At 53.5% G+C, this 13,714-nt stretch overlaps 1 protein-coding gene across 2 annotated transcripts; it reads left to right on the plus strand.

The window, feature by feature from the left end:
* Positions 1-9,994: 9,994 nt before the first annotated feature.
* On the plus strand, positions 9,995-13,081 carry AANAT (aralkylamine N-acetyltransferase). Of its 2 annotated transcripts, XM_010342240.3 has the most exons (5): positions 9,995-10,526; positions 11,051-11,129; positions 11,591-11,828; positions 12,090-12,244; positions 12,651-13,081. In XM_010342240.3, exons 3-5 carry the CDS (start codon positions 11,666-11,668, stop codon positions 12,954-12,956), a joined length of 624 nt encoding a protein of 207 aa, XP_010340542.1. In that variant the 5' UTR covers positions 9,995-10,526; positions 11,051-11,129; positions 11,591-11,665; the 3' UTR covers positions 12,957-13,081. The 2 variants fall into 2 exon arrangements, with proteins under 2 accessions (XP_010340542.1, NP_001266914.1); NM_001279985.1 differs by lacking the exons at positions 9,995-10,526; positions 11,051-11,129 and having other exon boundaries at positions 11,666-11,828; positions 12,651-12,956.
* Positions 13,082-13,714: the final 633 nt, after the last annotated feature.

Here is a 13,714-nt window from a genome sequence, read left to right on the forward strand (position 1 = left end):
TATCTTTAGGAGCCACTGGGGCACCTCTCTGGACCCACATGGCGTGCTCGGGGCCCAACACTGCCCTCTGTGGGAACCTACTTGACCTCTCCATGGCTGTGCAAGTGATTTCAGGCTAGCTCAAAGAGCTCCTTCCACCCTGGAGTGGGTGTTTGGGGGCGCTAGGGTGCTTTAGGCACTGGGGACTTCAGCTGGGGGGTGGTGTGGGAGGTGAGCTGCCTTGGGGAGTCCACCCTCGTGTGGCTGGCTGAAGAAATACCTCTGAGGCTCCAGCTGAATGCTGCCCAAGGCTTTTGGAGTGAAAAGGGGCCCTTCTTGCTCCTGGAGCCTCACCTGCTCCTTGCACAGGTGCCCTGAGAGAACTATGGGACTTGCCCAAGGTTACTCTGCAGTACAGTCAGGATCAGGACCCAGCCCAGCTGACCCCTGGCCAGTCTCACTCCTGCTGTGAGGATGGGTTGCAATCCACTGGGCAAAACACTTTGTGCTGGGGCAACCGTGAAAAGTTTGAGCAATGGTGACAGCCCAGGATCACCAGGCTCATCCTGTTTCCCTCCTTCCTGAAGATACAGGGCGAGGCACAGTGAATCTGCTGGATTAGCTTCAAGAATAATATGCCACTGCCACCTCCCACAGCTCCAGACTCATGGGTGTGTCCTGGATGTGACCAGTCATAGGTACAAAGTAGACCCATCATCTTTTCCCCGAATAGTTTCTTCTCCCAGAGTCCTCATCCTGATCGATGGCAGTATCACCTACCTGGGTACCTAGTTGGCCACCTGAGGGCCAGCCCTCACTCTTAAGCTCTACATGCAATCAAAGCCTGGGTCTTGGCCCTTCCACTACCTTTTCACACCTTTTCTGTCCAGAGCTGCTCCACCAGGTGGGGGCAGATCCATGGAGAGGTGGGGAGGTGGGAGGTACAGCGGCAGAGAGTGAGCTTCCGGAGTCACAGGGACCTGGGTTTGAAGCTGTGCTGCTACTGGTCACTATATGACCCTGGACAAGTTATTTTACTTCTCTAAGCCTCAGTTTCCTTTCTGTAAGGTGGGAATAATAATAGTACCTACTTCATAGGACTGTAGAGACTGTAACTTACCAACTGAATCTAACGTGCTTTGCCCAGTGACTGCACAATGGCAGGCCTGATAACGTGAGCTTTTGTTATGAGTTCATCTCTATCTCTTGCCTAGACCTCGGCTACAGTCCCCTCACCAGGCCCCAGGCCATCTAATCCATCTGCTGCCTTGTTCCCAGGGTGACTGAAAATGCAAACACGGTCATTGGAGTCTTGACTTTACATCTTTCTGTGGCTTCCCAGGGTCCACCCAAAAAGGTGCATGTGGCCTTTCGTAAACTGATCTGATCCTTCCAAGTTCCCTTCCCCCTCTGCATCCAGCATGTCGTGTTCTGCACTCCAGCCTCAGTCTTTTTTTTGTTTCCTTTCCTTTCTTTTTCTTTTTCTTTTTTTTTTTGAGATGGAGTCTCTCTCTGTTGCCCAGGCAGGAGTGCCCTGGCAGGATCTCGGCTCACCACAACCCCTGCATCCCAGGTTCGAGCAATTCTTGGGCCTCAGCCTTCTGAGTAGCTGGGATTACAAACGTCCACCACCACACCCGGCTAATTTTTGTATTTTTAGTAGAGACTCGGTTTTGGTTGGCCAGGATGGTCTTAAACTCCTGACCTCAGGGGGTCCGCTTGCCTTGGCCTCCCAAAGTGCTGGGATTATATGCATGAGCCACCGTGCCTTGCCTTTTAAAAAACTTTTTTATTTAAAAAAAAAAAAATGGAGATAGGGTCTCACTACATGGGCTCAAGCGATCCTCCTGCCTTGGCCTCCCAAAGTGCCGGGACTACAGGTATGAGTCACTGCACCAGCCTCTTTTGGCTTTTCAAAATGTGGCTACTAGGACATTTAAAATCACATGTGGGGCTCACACATCTTACTATTGGGTAGTGTGGCTCCATTGCTCAGGGAGGCATAGATCCCTTCTTTGTCCAGGAGGGGGCAATCCCCCCCTGCCTTTAATGCCTCCATTCCAGAATGGTCTGGAAGGTTCCTGAGGTAAATGCCTTTCTAGTACGGCAGATATGGAGCCTCAAATAAGGCAGGGTCCCACTCAGCCCTAAGTGCCACCCTCCTCAACAGAAGACTCTGGGCTGGGCATGGTGGCTTAGGCCTGTAATCCCAGCACTTTGGGAGGCTGAGGCAGGCAGATCACTTGAGGTCAGGAGTTCAAGAGTAGCCTGGCCAACATGGTGAAACCCCGTCTATACTAAAAGTAAAAAAATAGCCAGTCATGGCAGCATGCACCTGTAATCCCAGCTCCTCAGGAGGCTGAGGCAGGAGAGTTGCTTGAACCTGGGAGGCAGAGGTTGCCGTGAGCCGAGATCACACCACTGCACTCCAGCCTGGGCAACAGAATGGGACTCTATCTCAAAACAAAACAAAACAAAACAAAACAAAACAAAACAAAACAAAACAACAGAAAATTTTGCCCCCTAGCTGATAGGCACCTGCTCTGTGGGTGGCATGGTGCCACACTCTCAACCCAGCCTCTGTTTTCCAGGGGGGCATAAGCCTCTTGGGGGGACAGGTGTGTAGTGGATGCTGGGGTGCACCTCCCCATCCCATCCCTCTCCAAGCACTGCCTTTGGCTGAAAGAAGGGGCCTCACCCATCCACTGACTGTCTGTAGGGGGCACAGAGCCTGGCCCTCTTGCCTTCACTCAGGATGTGGGTGAAGGGCCAGCCCTGCTTCCAAGCTCCCTCTGGGATCAGCAGAGGCCTCTGCTGCGGTTAACCTCCGCATTGCAGGAAATCCTTCCTCCACCCACTCTGGTTACTTTACTCTCTCACAGCTGTGTGGTCCTGAGAGCTTGCCCCAGCAAACTCCTCTTGTAAGTCTCAGAGTCTTAAAGTCTATTTCCTGGGGAATCTGACCTACATAACAATTGATGCCAGGCGTGGTCCTGGGAAACGGACTCTAGAGGGGGTTTTGGAGTTGGATCATATGCCTGCGAATGAGGACCCTGTTATTAGTGGGAGGCTTGATGTGGATGGCCCCGGCATGCTGCAGCAACAGAGCTGTGCAAACTTTACCAGTGGTGAACAGAGATGGGATAAGAGTGGAAAGAAATCACCAGTGGACCAGGTGTGGTGGCTCACAGCTGTAATCCCAGCAAGCACTTCGGGAGGATGAGGAGGGTGGATAGAAGTTGAGGTCAGGAGTTTGAGACCAGCCTGGCCAATATGGTAAAACCCTGCCTCTACTAAAAATGCAAAAGCTAGCCAGGTGGGGTGGTGGGCACCTGTAATCCCAGCTACTTGGGAGGCTGAGGCAGGAATATTGCTTGAACCTGGGAAGTAGAGGTTGGTGAGCTGAGATTGCACCACTGCACTCCAGCCTGGGTGACACAGTGAGACTCCATCAAAAAAAAAAAAAAAAAGAAAAAGAAAAAAGCAAGCAAGAAAGAAAGGAAGAAGAAAAAAAAAGCAGTAGATGCAACATCTCAAGTGTCTGAGAGGTATGGGAATGGAGTAAGTGTAAGGACCGGGGGCTGGAGGGCTGTTGGGGCAGTCAGTGCAGGGGAGAAAGACAGTCAGAGGCAGGGTGGCATGGTGTACCCTAGGCAGGGAGTCAGGGTGGGAGAGTTGTGGATACAGGACTTTCAAGGGAGCTGCTGCTGGAGCACAAAGAGCAAAGCTGTCAGCAGGAGTCTAAAAAGAAGCACCTCTGAGACCACCCTCAAACCAGGGACCCCGATTGCACTGACTGTGTATAAGATGCTCAGTCTTATCCTGATTCTGCAGTTAGAGTGCTGGCAACATCTCTGGTGACTGCCTCTCAGATGGATCTTAGGGATGGAGAGGAGAATATATCCTTTGCCCGGCAAATCATACCTGTTCAGTCACTCTAGACCAGGCGTCCCCAAACTTTTTACACAGGGGGCCAGTTCACTGTCCCTCAGACCGTTGGAGGGCCGCCACATACTGTGCTCCTCTCACTGACAACCAACGAAAGAGGTGCCCCTTCCTGAAGTGCAGCGGGGGGCCGGATAAATGGCCTCAGGGGGCCGCATGCGGCCATGGGCCGTAGTTTGGGGACGCCTGCTCTAGACAGCTGCTAACCTGATGGGCAAAAGTAGCTACAGACAGGGGGAAGATGACATCTGCATGTTTCCCCGGGTTGCTGGAACAGATGACCAGGAACTGGATGACTTTAAACCACAGAAATGGCTGGACATGGTGGCTCATGCCTCTAATCCCAGCACTTTGGGAGGCCGAGGCAAGAGAATCGCTGGAACTCAGGAGTTCGAGACCAACCTAGACAACATGGTGAAACCCCTGTCTGTACAAAAATTACAAAACTTAGCCAGGTGTGGTGGTGTGCACCTGTAATCCCAGCCACCCAGGAGGCTGAAGTGGGAGGATCACCTGAGCCTCGGATGTCGAGGCTGCAGTGAGCTGTGATCATGCCACTGCACTGCAGCCTGGGTGGCAGAGCAAGACCCTGCCACCCAGGCTGGAGTGGTCTCAAAACAACAAGACAATGAAGCAACAACAACAGAAATGTATTCTGTCCTAGTTCCAGAGGCCGCAAGTTCAAAGTCAAGGTGTTGACAGGGTCAGTTCCTTCTGGAGGAGGAAGAGAGAGGGAAGGAGGAAGGAGAAGAGAGGAGGGTCTCTGGGGTGGGTGCTTTCCTTGCCTGTCCAGCTTCTGGGGCTCCCTCAGTCCTTGGTGTTCCCTGGCTTGTGGCTGCATCCCTCCAGCCTCTGCCCCATCTTCACGTGGCCTCCCTGTGTGCTAGTCTCAAATCCCCTTGACTTTTGTCTTGTAAAAACTCCAGTTATTGGATATAGGGCCCATCCTACTCCAGAATTATCTCATCTTGAGATACTTACTTTAATTATATCTGCAAAGACTTTAATTCCAAGTTAGGTCACATTCTAAGGTTCTAGATGGACAAGAATTGGGGGTTTGGGGGGATACTTCCTAACCTACTGTATCATTGCTGCCTTCAAAGAGTTGATGGTTCTCTAAGGGGAGAAAGATATGGACATTAATAAATTCCATAAAATGTTACAGGGACTAAAATGGCCACAGAGGCAATGCAGGTGGCATGGAAATTACAAAGGAAGATTGGGGCTGGGCGCGGTGGCTCACGTCTGTAATCCTAGCACTTTGGGAGGCCAAGGTGGGTGGATCCCCTGAGGTCAGGAGTTCAAGACCAGCCTGGCCAACATGGTGAAACCCCGTCTCTACTAAAAATACAAAACTTAGCCAGGTGTGAGGCTGGGCGTGGTTGCTCACTCTGTAATCCCAGCACTTTGGGAGACTGAGGTGGGTGGATCATGAGGTCAAGAGTTCAAGACCAGCCTGGCCAATAAGGTGAAACCCTGTCTCTACTAAAAAATACAAAAAGTAGCCAGGCATGGTGGCAAGCACCTGTAGTCCCAGCTACTCAGGAGGCTGAGGCAGGAGAATCACTTGAACCCAGGAGGCAGAGGTTGTTGTGAGCTGAGATCACACCACGGCACTCCAGCCTGGGTAACAGAGTAACTCTGTCTCAAAAAAAAAAAAAAAAAAAAAAAAAAAATTAGCTGAGTGTGGTGACATATGCCTCTTATCCCAGCTACTCAGGAGGCTGAAGCAGGAGAAATGCTTCAACCTGGAAGGTGGAGATTGCAGTGAGCAGAGATCTCACTATTGCTCTCTAGCCTTAGTGACAGAATGAGAGACTCCTTCTCAAAAAAAAAAGGAAGATTGGTCAGTTTCACCTACAAGATCAAAGGCAACTTCAGGGTAAAACAGACCCTTCAGCCAAGTAGTGTTGCCATGTGGACAGTGCTGGAGTGACAGCAGTGTAGACAGAAGAAAGATGAGGGAATTCGGGCCTCCATGTGTCTGGAGTCCAGGTGAATGTGTGTGTCTGGGGTAGTGGGAGGTGGCGATGGAGAGGGAAAGGCTGGGTCAGAGATAGATTTGAAGTGTACATGCTGCAAGGACTTTAGACCTAATACTGCAAGTGGAAGAGGACCCGGGACAGTTGGATGTATAAGTCTGAGGCACAGGCGAGGGGGTTAGCACAGAGACGGTGTAGCAAAGCAAGGCTCGGCCATGCCGATAGCGTGGAAAATGGCACAACCCCCAGAAAAGACAATTTAGCAACAGCTCAGGAAAGTACAAATGGCTTTGCCTGTTGACCCAGCAATTCTCCTGGAAATCTATGCCTTAAAGACACACGTGTACAGACTTAAAATGTGGTAGAAATATGATTATACCTTTTTGAAACAGGAAAAGATTGGAAGCAGTCCAGGAGTCTATCTAGAAGGGGCCAGTTAATGGAATACTGTACTTTTGCTGCAGAAAAGGAGGAGGATGCTCTCTGTGCACTGATTTGGAGTGATTTCCAGGATATACGTTAGATTTAAAAAAAAAAAAAAAAAAAAAAGCAAAAGCAAGGGGCGGGGCACAGTGGCTCACGCCTATAATCCCAGCGCTTTGGGAGGCTGAGGTGGGTGGATCACGAGGTCAAGAGATTGAGACTATCCTGGCCAACATAGTGAAACCCTATCTCAACTAAAAATACAAAAATTAGCTGGGCATGGTGGCACGCACCTGTAGTCCCAGCTACTCAGGAGGCTGAGGCAGGAGAATCGCTTGAACCCGGGAGGCAGAGGTTGCAGTGAGCCGAGATCATGCCACTGCACACTCTCCAGCCTAGTGACAGACTGAGACTCCAACTCAAAAAAAAAAAAAAAAAAAAAAAAAAAAAGCAAGGTGCAGAACAGTGGATGAGGTATGCTGTCTTTTATGTAAGAAAGTGCAGAAAATATGGGAATAGGATGCGAGTAAAACTTCTCAGAAAATACATTTGATTTTCGAATCATATAAATCTATTAACCCTTCAAAATAAATTAAAAAAATATATAGTCAGGGTGTGGTGGTTCACACCTGTAATCCCAACATTTTGGGAGGCTGAGGTGGGAGAATCACTTGAGGAGTTTGAGACCAGACTGGGCAACATGGCATCTCTACCAAAAAAAATGAAAGATATATGAGTAAAATTTCCCAGAGAAAATGCAAGTGCAAGATTAGACAAAGTCTTGGGTCACAATCCTTAGGACATTCACTTTTGTTTTTCTTTTTTTGAGATGGTGAAGTTTTACTCTATTGCCCAGGTTAGAGTGCAGTAGTGAGATCTCAGCTCCCTGCAACCTCCACCTCCTGGGTTCAAGTGATTCTCCTGTCTCAGCCTTCCAAGTAGCTGGGATTACAGGCACCCGCCACCACGCCCAGCTGATTTTTGTATTTTTAGTAGAGACGGGATTTCACCATGTTGGCCAGGTTGGTCTTAAACTCCTGACCACCCGCCTGGGCCTCCCAAAGTGCTGGGATTACAGGCGTGAGTCACCATAACCAGCCCTATTCTGTATATTTCATGTAAGAGGAATCACACAATATGTGACCTTTCTTTTTTCAAGACGGAGTCTTACTCTGTTGCCCAGGCTGGAGTGCTGTGGTGCCCTCTTGGCTCACTGGAACCTCCATCTCACACGTTCAAGTGATTCTCCTGCCTCTGCCTTCTGAGTAGCTGGGACTACAGGTGCTCACCTCCACGCCTGGCAAATTTTTTTGTATTTTTAGTAGAGACGAGGTTTTGCCATGTTGGCCAGCCTGGTCTCAAACTTGGCCTCAAGTGATCCTCCTGCCTCTGCCTCCCAAAGTGCTGGGATTATAGGTGTGAGCCCCTGCACCTGGCCAGTATATGACCTGTTATTAGTCTTTTTTCACAGAGCGTAATGTTTCTGAGGCGCATCCAGGTTGCAGCTTATATTAATACTTCTTTCCTCTTAACGGCTAAGTAACCCTTCACATGCATATGCCACTATTTGTTTATCCACACATTTTTAGAAGGGAACATTGATTTTTTAAAATAGGCTTTATTGGCTGGCCGCAGTGGCTCATGCCTATAATCCCAGCACTTTGGGATGAGGTGGGCAGATCACCTGAGGTCAGGAGTTTTGTTTTTTTTCTGAGACAACATCTTGCTCAGTCACCCAGGCTGGAGTGCAGTGGCGCAGTCACTGCAGCCTCAACCTCCTAGGCTCAAGTGATCTTCCGACCTCAGCCTCCCAAGTAGCTGGGCTACAGGTGTGTGCCACCATGCTTGGCCGATTTTTACATTTTTTTGCTATTTGGCCAGGCTGGTCTCAAACTCCTGGGCTCAAGTGATCCTCCTGCCTTGGCCTCCCAAAGTGCTGGGATTACAGGTGTGAGTCGCATGCTCAACACCAGGGATTTCCCCTCTGTTGCCATCACCCTGTGGGCCCCTTACCCTTCTCATTTTCTTCTCATTGGTAGTGGTGTGTGGTTTTCTTCTTGATGACCAGGACAAAGGTTCCAGCCATCACCCTGCCCTCCCCTTTTGTCTCCTCCCCTGTCCCACAAGGTTTGAACTTCCCAGCTTCGCCACATTTAACATACCACTTCATCTTTAAAAATATATATATTTTTAGGCCGGGCACGGTGGCTCATGCCTGTAATCTCAGCACTTTGGGAGGCCAAGGCAGGCGGATCATCTGGAGTCAGGAGTTCGAGACCAGCCTGGCCAACATGGTGAAACCCCGTTTCTACTAAAAATAGAAAAAAAATTCTTTCCAACAACTTGACACTTCTAAGAAAAATTTTAAAAATACAAAAACAAAAGCTGGATATGGTGGCACATCCTGTGGCGGGTGCCTGTAGTCCCAGCTACCCAGGAGGCTGAGGCAGGAGAATCGCTTGAACCCGGTAGGCAGAGGTTGCAGAGAGCTGGGATCATGCCACTGCCTCCAGCCTGGGCGACAGAAAGAGAGACTCCATCTCAAAAAATACATATATGTTTTGAGACAGGGTCTCACTCAGTCTGTCACCCAGGTTGGAGTTCAGTGGTGCAGTCTTGGCTTACTGCAGCCTTGACCTCTCGGGCTCAAGCCATCCTCCTGCCTTCGTCTCCCAAAGTGCTGGGATTACAGGAGTGAGCCACTGTGCCCGCCTTACTGCCTCATCCTGTTCCCTGAGGTTCCACTTATCTAGACCTCTAGGGTGTTGTCCAGAAGGAACAGGGCCTGTGGAAGTCAGAAAAAAGAGGCCAATTCGGCTGGGCATGGTGGCTCACGCCTGTAATCTCAGCACTTTGAGAGGCCGAGGTGGGTGGATCACCTGAGGTTAGGAGTTCAAGACCAGCCTGGCCAACATGGTGAAACCCTGTCTTTATAAATAAATTTTTAAAAAGGCTGATTCGACAGCGGACATCGCCTTCTGAGTCATCGCCAAGTGGCTGTGATTAGAATTGGCCACCAGGGGGTGCAATGGAGCCACAGTCTACGAAGGGACACGTCAGAGGCCTTTGGGGAGACCCTGGGGGTTGAAGGTGGGGGTGCCAAGCTGAGGTCTTGGACATGATCACACTGCCAGGCCAAGCCCCAGGAGGTCTCTGGTTGGTCCTGAGAGATCTGTGGAGGGTCCCTTCTAGCAGGCAGGTGGGCCTCAGAGAACAGGGAAGGGCCCTGAGAGAGGGGACCCAGAGACAGGAGGAGTGTGCGTGGTGGGTGGGCAGGGGCGTTGGGACAGGGACACTCCATTGTCAGGGGCTAAGTGTGTCCCAAACCGTATGGGTAGGAGCAGGAGCTTCCTCTGGGGGGTTTTGAAAGAGTACACCTGTGAGACCCAACCTCCAGGGCCACCAGGAGCCCGAGATGGACAGGAGATCTGCACTGCTAGGTGGGGCAGACAGGCAGGCAGCGCAGCAGGGGTGTGGGGGGACGGGGCAGGTGCCAGCTAGAGAAGAGCTAAGGGGCGCAGGATGGGGTGTGAGCTGGAGGGCAGGGGAGAGGGGCCTGCATCCAAGGGAACGCCAGCACCAGGTGCCAAGGCCCGGCAGCCCTGGGAATGGGTGGAGCCACGGTCAATGGCAGTCAGAGAGCTTTGGAGTTGAGATGTTGGGTAGAGCAACTTCCTGAATATTTAAGTAAACTTGAAGTAGAACTTACTTAAAGTGCACAAATTGGCAGCTTGAATTCCCACCACCTCCCCTACAGAAGAGGTGGGCTTGCCTAAGACTCCAAGGGACAGTGGGGGGATCGCTGGTGCTCAGCCAGTCGGTGATGGAACAGGGATTAGAGCTGGACCCCTAAAGCTTAGCCCCATGCTCTCTTCCCCAACCCTGGGGCCTCAGTCAGCCTCTGGTAATCCCTTCTGTGCCCAGGGCACCAGCGCTAATATTTCCCTTCAGCAAGGCAGGGGCAGGGAGTGAGGCTGCCAGAGCCCTGCTGGCGTCATTCTGCCTGGTATAGCTCGGGAGGTGGGGTGGGGGGATTAGAAGTCTCTGAGAACAGCACGACACGCTGCTCGGGTAACACCTGCTACTACAGCTTCGCAGCCAGGAGTCCCAGATTTTTCTGGTTCCTGCGCCTGCGGACAGGCCCCCAGGGCGACTGGCTTTGTGAAGGGAACACTGAATGCCCTCTCCACTGTCCAGGTAGGTGGAACCCCAGTCCCTGGGTGGGGTGGAGAGGCCGGAGCTGTCACGGCAGGGGATTGGGGGGATGGGCAGGTGCCAGTGAGAGAGGCACTAAGGGGCAAAGGATGGTGTGTAAGCTGGACGGCAAGGTGTGCCCTTTAAGGACCCTTCAGCGGTCAGGAACAGGAGCTTCCCTGCTTGGAGCTTGTAGACATGGAGGGAAAAGTGGAATTCATAGAGCTTATTGTCTCGGACGGCGGAGGGAGGGATGGCCTCCTCTAAGAACTGCAGATCTGCGGGGTGTCTTGGGAGACAAGAGTGACCAGAGGGACATGTCTGATGAGCTGGACGTGTGGGGCAGGGGGTGTCCTATGCACCCTCCTTGCCTGCTCCTTCCCATCCCCCAGGCCATTTGCAGCCCCTGACTCCCTCTAACCTCCCCCCCACCACAAATCCTGCATGTGTGTGGTCCAGTCTGAGCCATCCGGATGGAAGTAGAGGCTCCCTAAGGGCTCACTTTGATTGAGGAGCTTTTTCTCTAGGACCAAGGGCTGAGGCTACCTAAGAGCTCTCCGCCACAGGATCTTGCACCCAAAGGACCGTAATCTTCTCTCTGGGCAAGTAAGATAAACCGCGAGAATGGTGGTGTGGGGGACCCGGGCACCACCCACTACACAGTTGCATTAGATGTGGTCACTGGAGGTTCACAAGTCCAGTATCTTCTCTCACTGTGGGCAGCAGGGTAAGGCTGGGATGCCCCAGGCTCCACCGAGCTTTGCTCATCCCTCCCACCATCTCTGGGGCTCAGAAGCACCCAGAAGGCACCCTGAGACCAGTGTCTGCAGGTCTGCAAGGGGCACAAACCTCCATGCATCCTTCTGGCTGCGAGGGAAAGGTGGGGGGCCAGTGCCAATGCTTGCAGTCCCTGGTAATAGCCTCGGGAACCAGGGACCTGGAGAACGTGCCCATTGATTTGGGAGCTGGCTCCGCCCCAGTTCTTGCTGCAAAAGAGGCCAGATGCTCACTCTGTGTGGCCTGCCTCTCTGGAGGTACAGATCAGACCCATGTCTGTTCTCCGACAGGTGCTAGGAGGCTCTCCTCGGCTTAAAAGGCCACTTCCGAAGCGGGGGCACCCCAGGGAGGCAGCAGCGGCCAGGATGTCCATGCAGAGCACCAACCCCCTGAAACCCAAGGCCCCGCATCAGCCACCTGGGATCCCCAAGTCCCCGAGCTGTCAGCGGCGCCACACGCTCCCCGCCAGCGAGTTTCGCTGCCTCACTCTGGAGGACGCTGTCAGCGCCTTTGAGATCGAGCGTGAAGGTGAGTGGTCACACACAGGGTCGAGGGGTGCTCCACTCTGGCCCAGCTATCCTGTGGGGAAGAGACCCTTGAGTCTCCTGTTCTTGGAGGCTGGGTCCCAGAGTATCAGACCAGGTGTGCGCTCAAGAAAGTGGGGAAAACAGCAGCCCTAAACCCCATTTTCCTGTGGGGAGCGGGGCATCTGAGTGGACACTCGGGGTGCCGTGGGCAGTGGGCACGAGGCACAGTGAACCAGTCACCCACCCGAGCCTCCTGCCGCAGCCTTCATCTCTGTCTTGGGCATCTGCCCCCTGGACCTGGATGAGATCCGGCACTTCCTGACCCTGTGTCCAGAGCTGTCCCTGGGCTGGTTCGAGGAGGGCTGCCTCGTGGCCTTCATCATCGGCTCGCTCTGGGACAAGGAGAGACTCATGCAGGTGAGGATGGGGCTGCGACGCCCAGCTCCGGGGAGGCCTCTGAAGACAGAGGTCAGCCACATGGTGGGGAGGGCAGACCAGGGGCTGGGATTTCTTCCTCCAGAACTGGAGAGAGTACAGGCCACAGGACCCTTCCCTGGTATAGCTGCCTGGTATAGCTTGGGAGGTGGGGTGGGGGATTAGAAACCTCTGAGAACAGCACCACGTGCTGCAAGACCTTCTGGGTCTTCAGGTGTTCTCCATGGGGTTGGGGGTATGGCTCCCAATTTGGGGCCCTCCTTGGCTGGGAAGGGAGCCCTGACTACAGGCACCCAGAGGACACCCTGCTCCCCACCTGGGTAGGTGGCTGGGGGGAAGCCCACGTCAGCAGAGGTGACCGGGGCTCTGGTCCCTTGCTCACCCCCAGGAGTCGCTGACACTGCACAGGCCTGGGGGCCACATAGCCCACCTGCATGTGCTGGCCGTGCACCGAGCCTTCCGGCAGCAGGGCAGGGGTCCCATCCTGCTGTGGCGCTACCTGCACCGCCTGGGCAGCCAGCCGGCTGTGCGCCGGGCTGTGCTCATGTGCGAGGACGTGCTGGTACCCTTCTACGAGAGGTTTGGCTTCCACGCCGTGGGTCCCTGCGCCATCAGCGTGGGCTCCCTCACCTTCACGGAGCTCCACTGCTCCCTGCGGAACCACCCCTTCCTGCGCAGGAGCAGCGGCTGCTGAACTGGGCTGCCCACGTGATCCCCTTCTCTGCTCTGGGCTCATCTCAGCTTGGCTGAGCATGGAGACAGCGGTTTCCAGAGAGTGGAGAGAGCAGGGCTAAATAAAGAAGAGATGGGGTGGCTTCTCATGGCCTGAGCTGGAGTGGTGTGTCCCATCTGTCCCCACAAGGCTTCTGAATCTCCTGTGTTCTGAACTCTGTGCCTGAGACCGGGCTGGGTTAAACGGGGACAATGGGAGGCGCTGTGGGGTCCCTGCCGCCTTTCCTCCCTGGGCAGGTGGGCAAAGGCACCAGGGCGGATCCTCACAGGAGCCCAGTGCTCAGGGGGTCCTTATTCTCCCAGCCTCATGGATGCCCCTTCTTACCCTCAGCCCCTGGGGTGGGGACAGTGGGGAGCAGGATGGGGCAGAGGTGGCCTGTGCTGTGGAGGCAGCTTGGGGCAGGGAAGCTGGGGCAGGGCCCTCTGGCCATGGTAATCAAGGGGTCATGCCCCGTGCCTCCCGGGCAGCTCTTCGGTGTGGTGGGTGAGGCACAGGCACAGGGAGTGGACTTGTCCCCAGGCAGGGTGACAGGACAGGACAAGTGCTTTGCCTTCTCCTCAGCACCATCCCCATTGGGGCAGACGGCCCCTGGGCCCAGGCAGCCCCTCCCTGCCCTGCAGCCAAGGCTGAGCAGGTAGGGATGGGAACCCCATGGGCCTTCAAACCAGCCCTCCCAAGTGGATCCCCTGAGGTCTTCACAAGACCCAATCTGGCTTCTG

This window comes from Saimiri boliviensis, chromosome 17 (genome assembly GCF_048565385.1).
Source record: "Saimiri boliviensis isolate mSaiBol1 chromosome 17, mSaiBol1.pri, whole genome shotgun sequence".
Lineage (NCBI taxonomy): Eukaryota > Metazoa > Chordata > Mammalia > Primates > Cebidae > Saimiri > Saimiri boliviensis.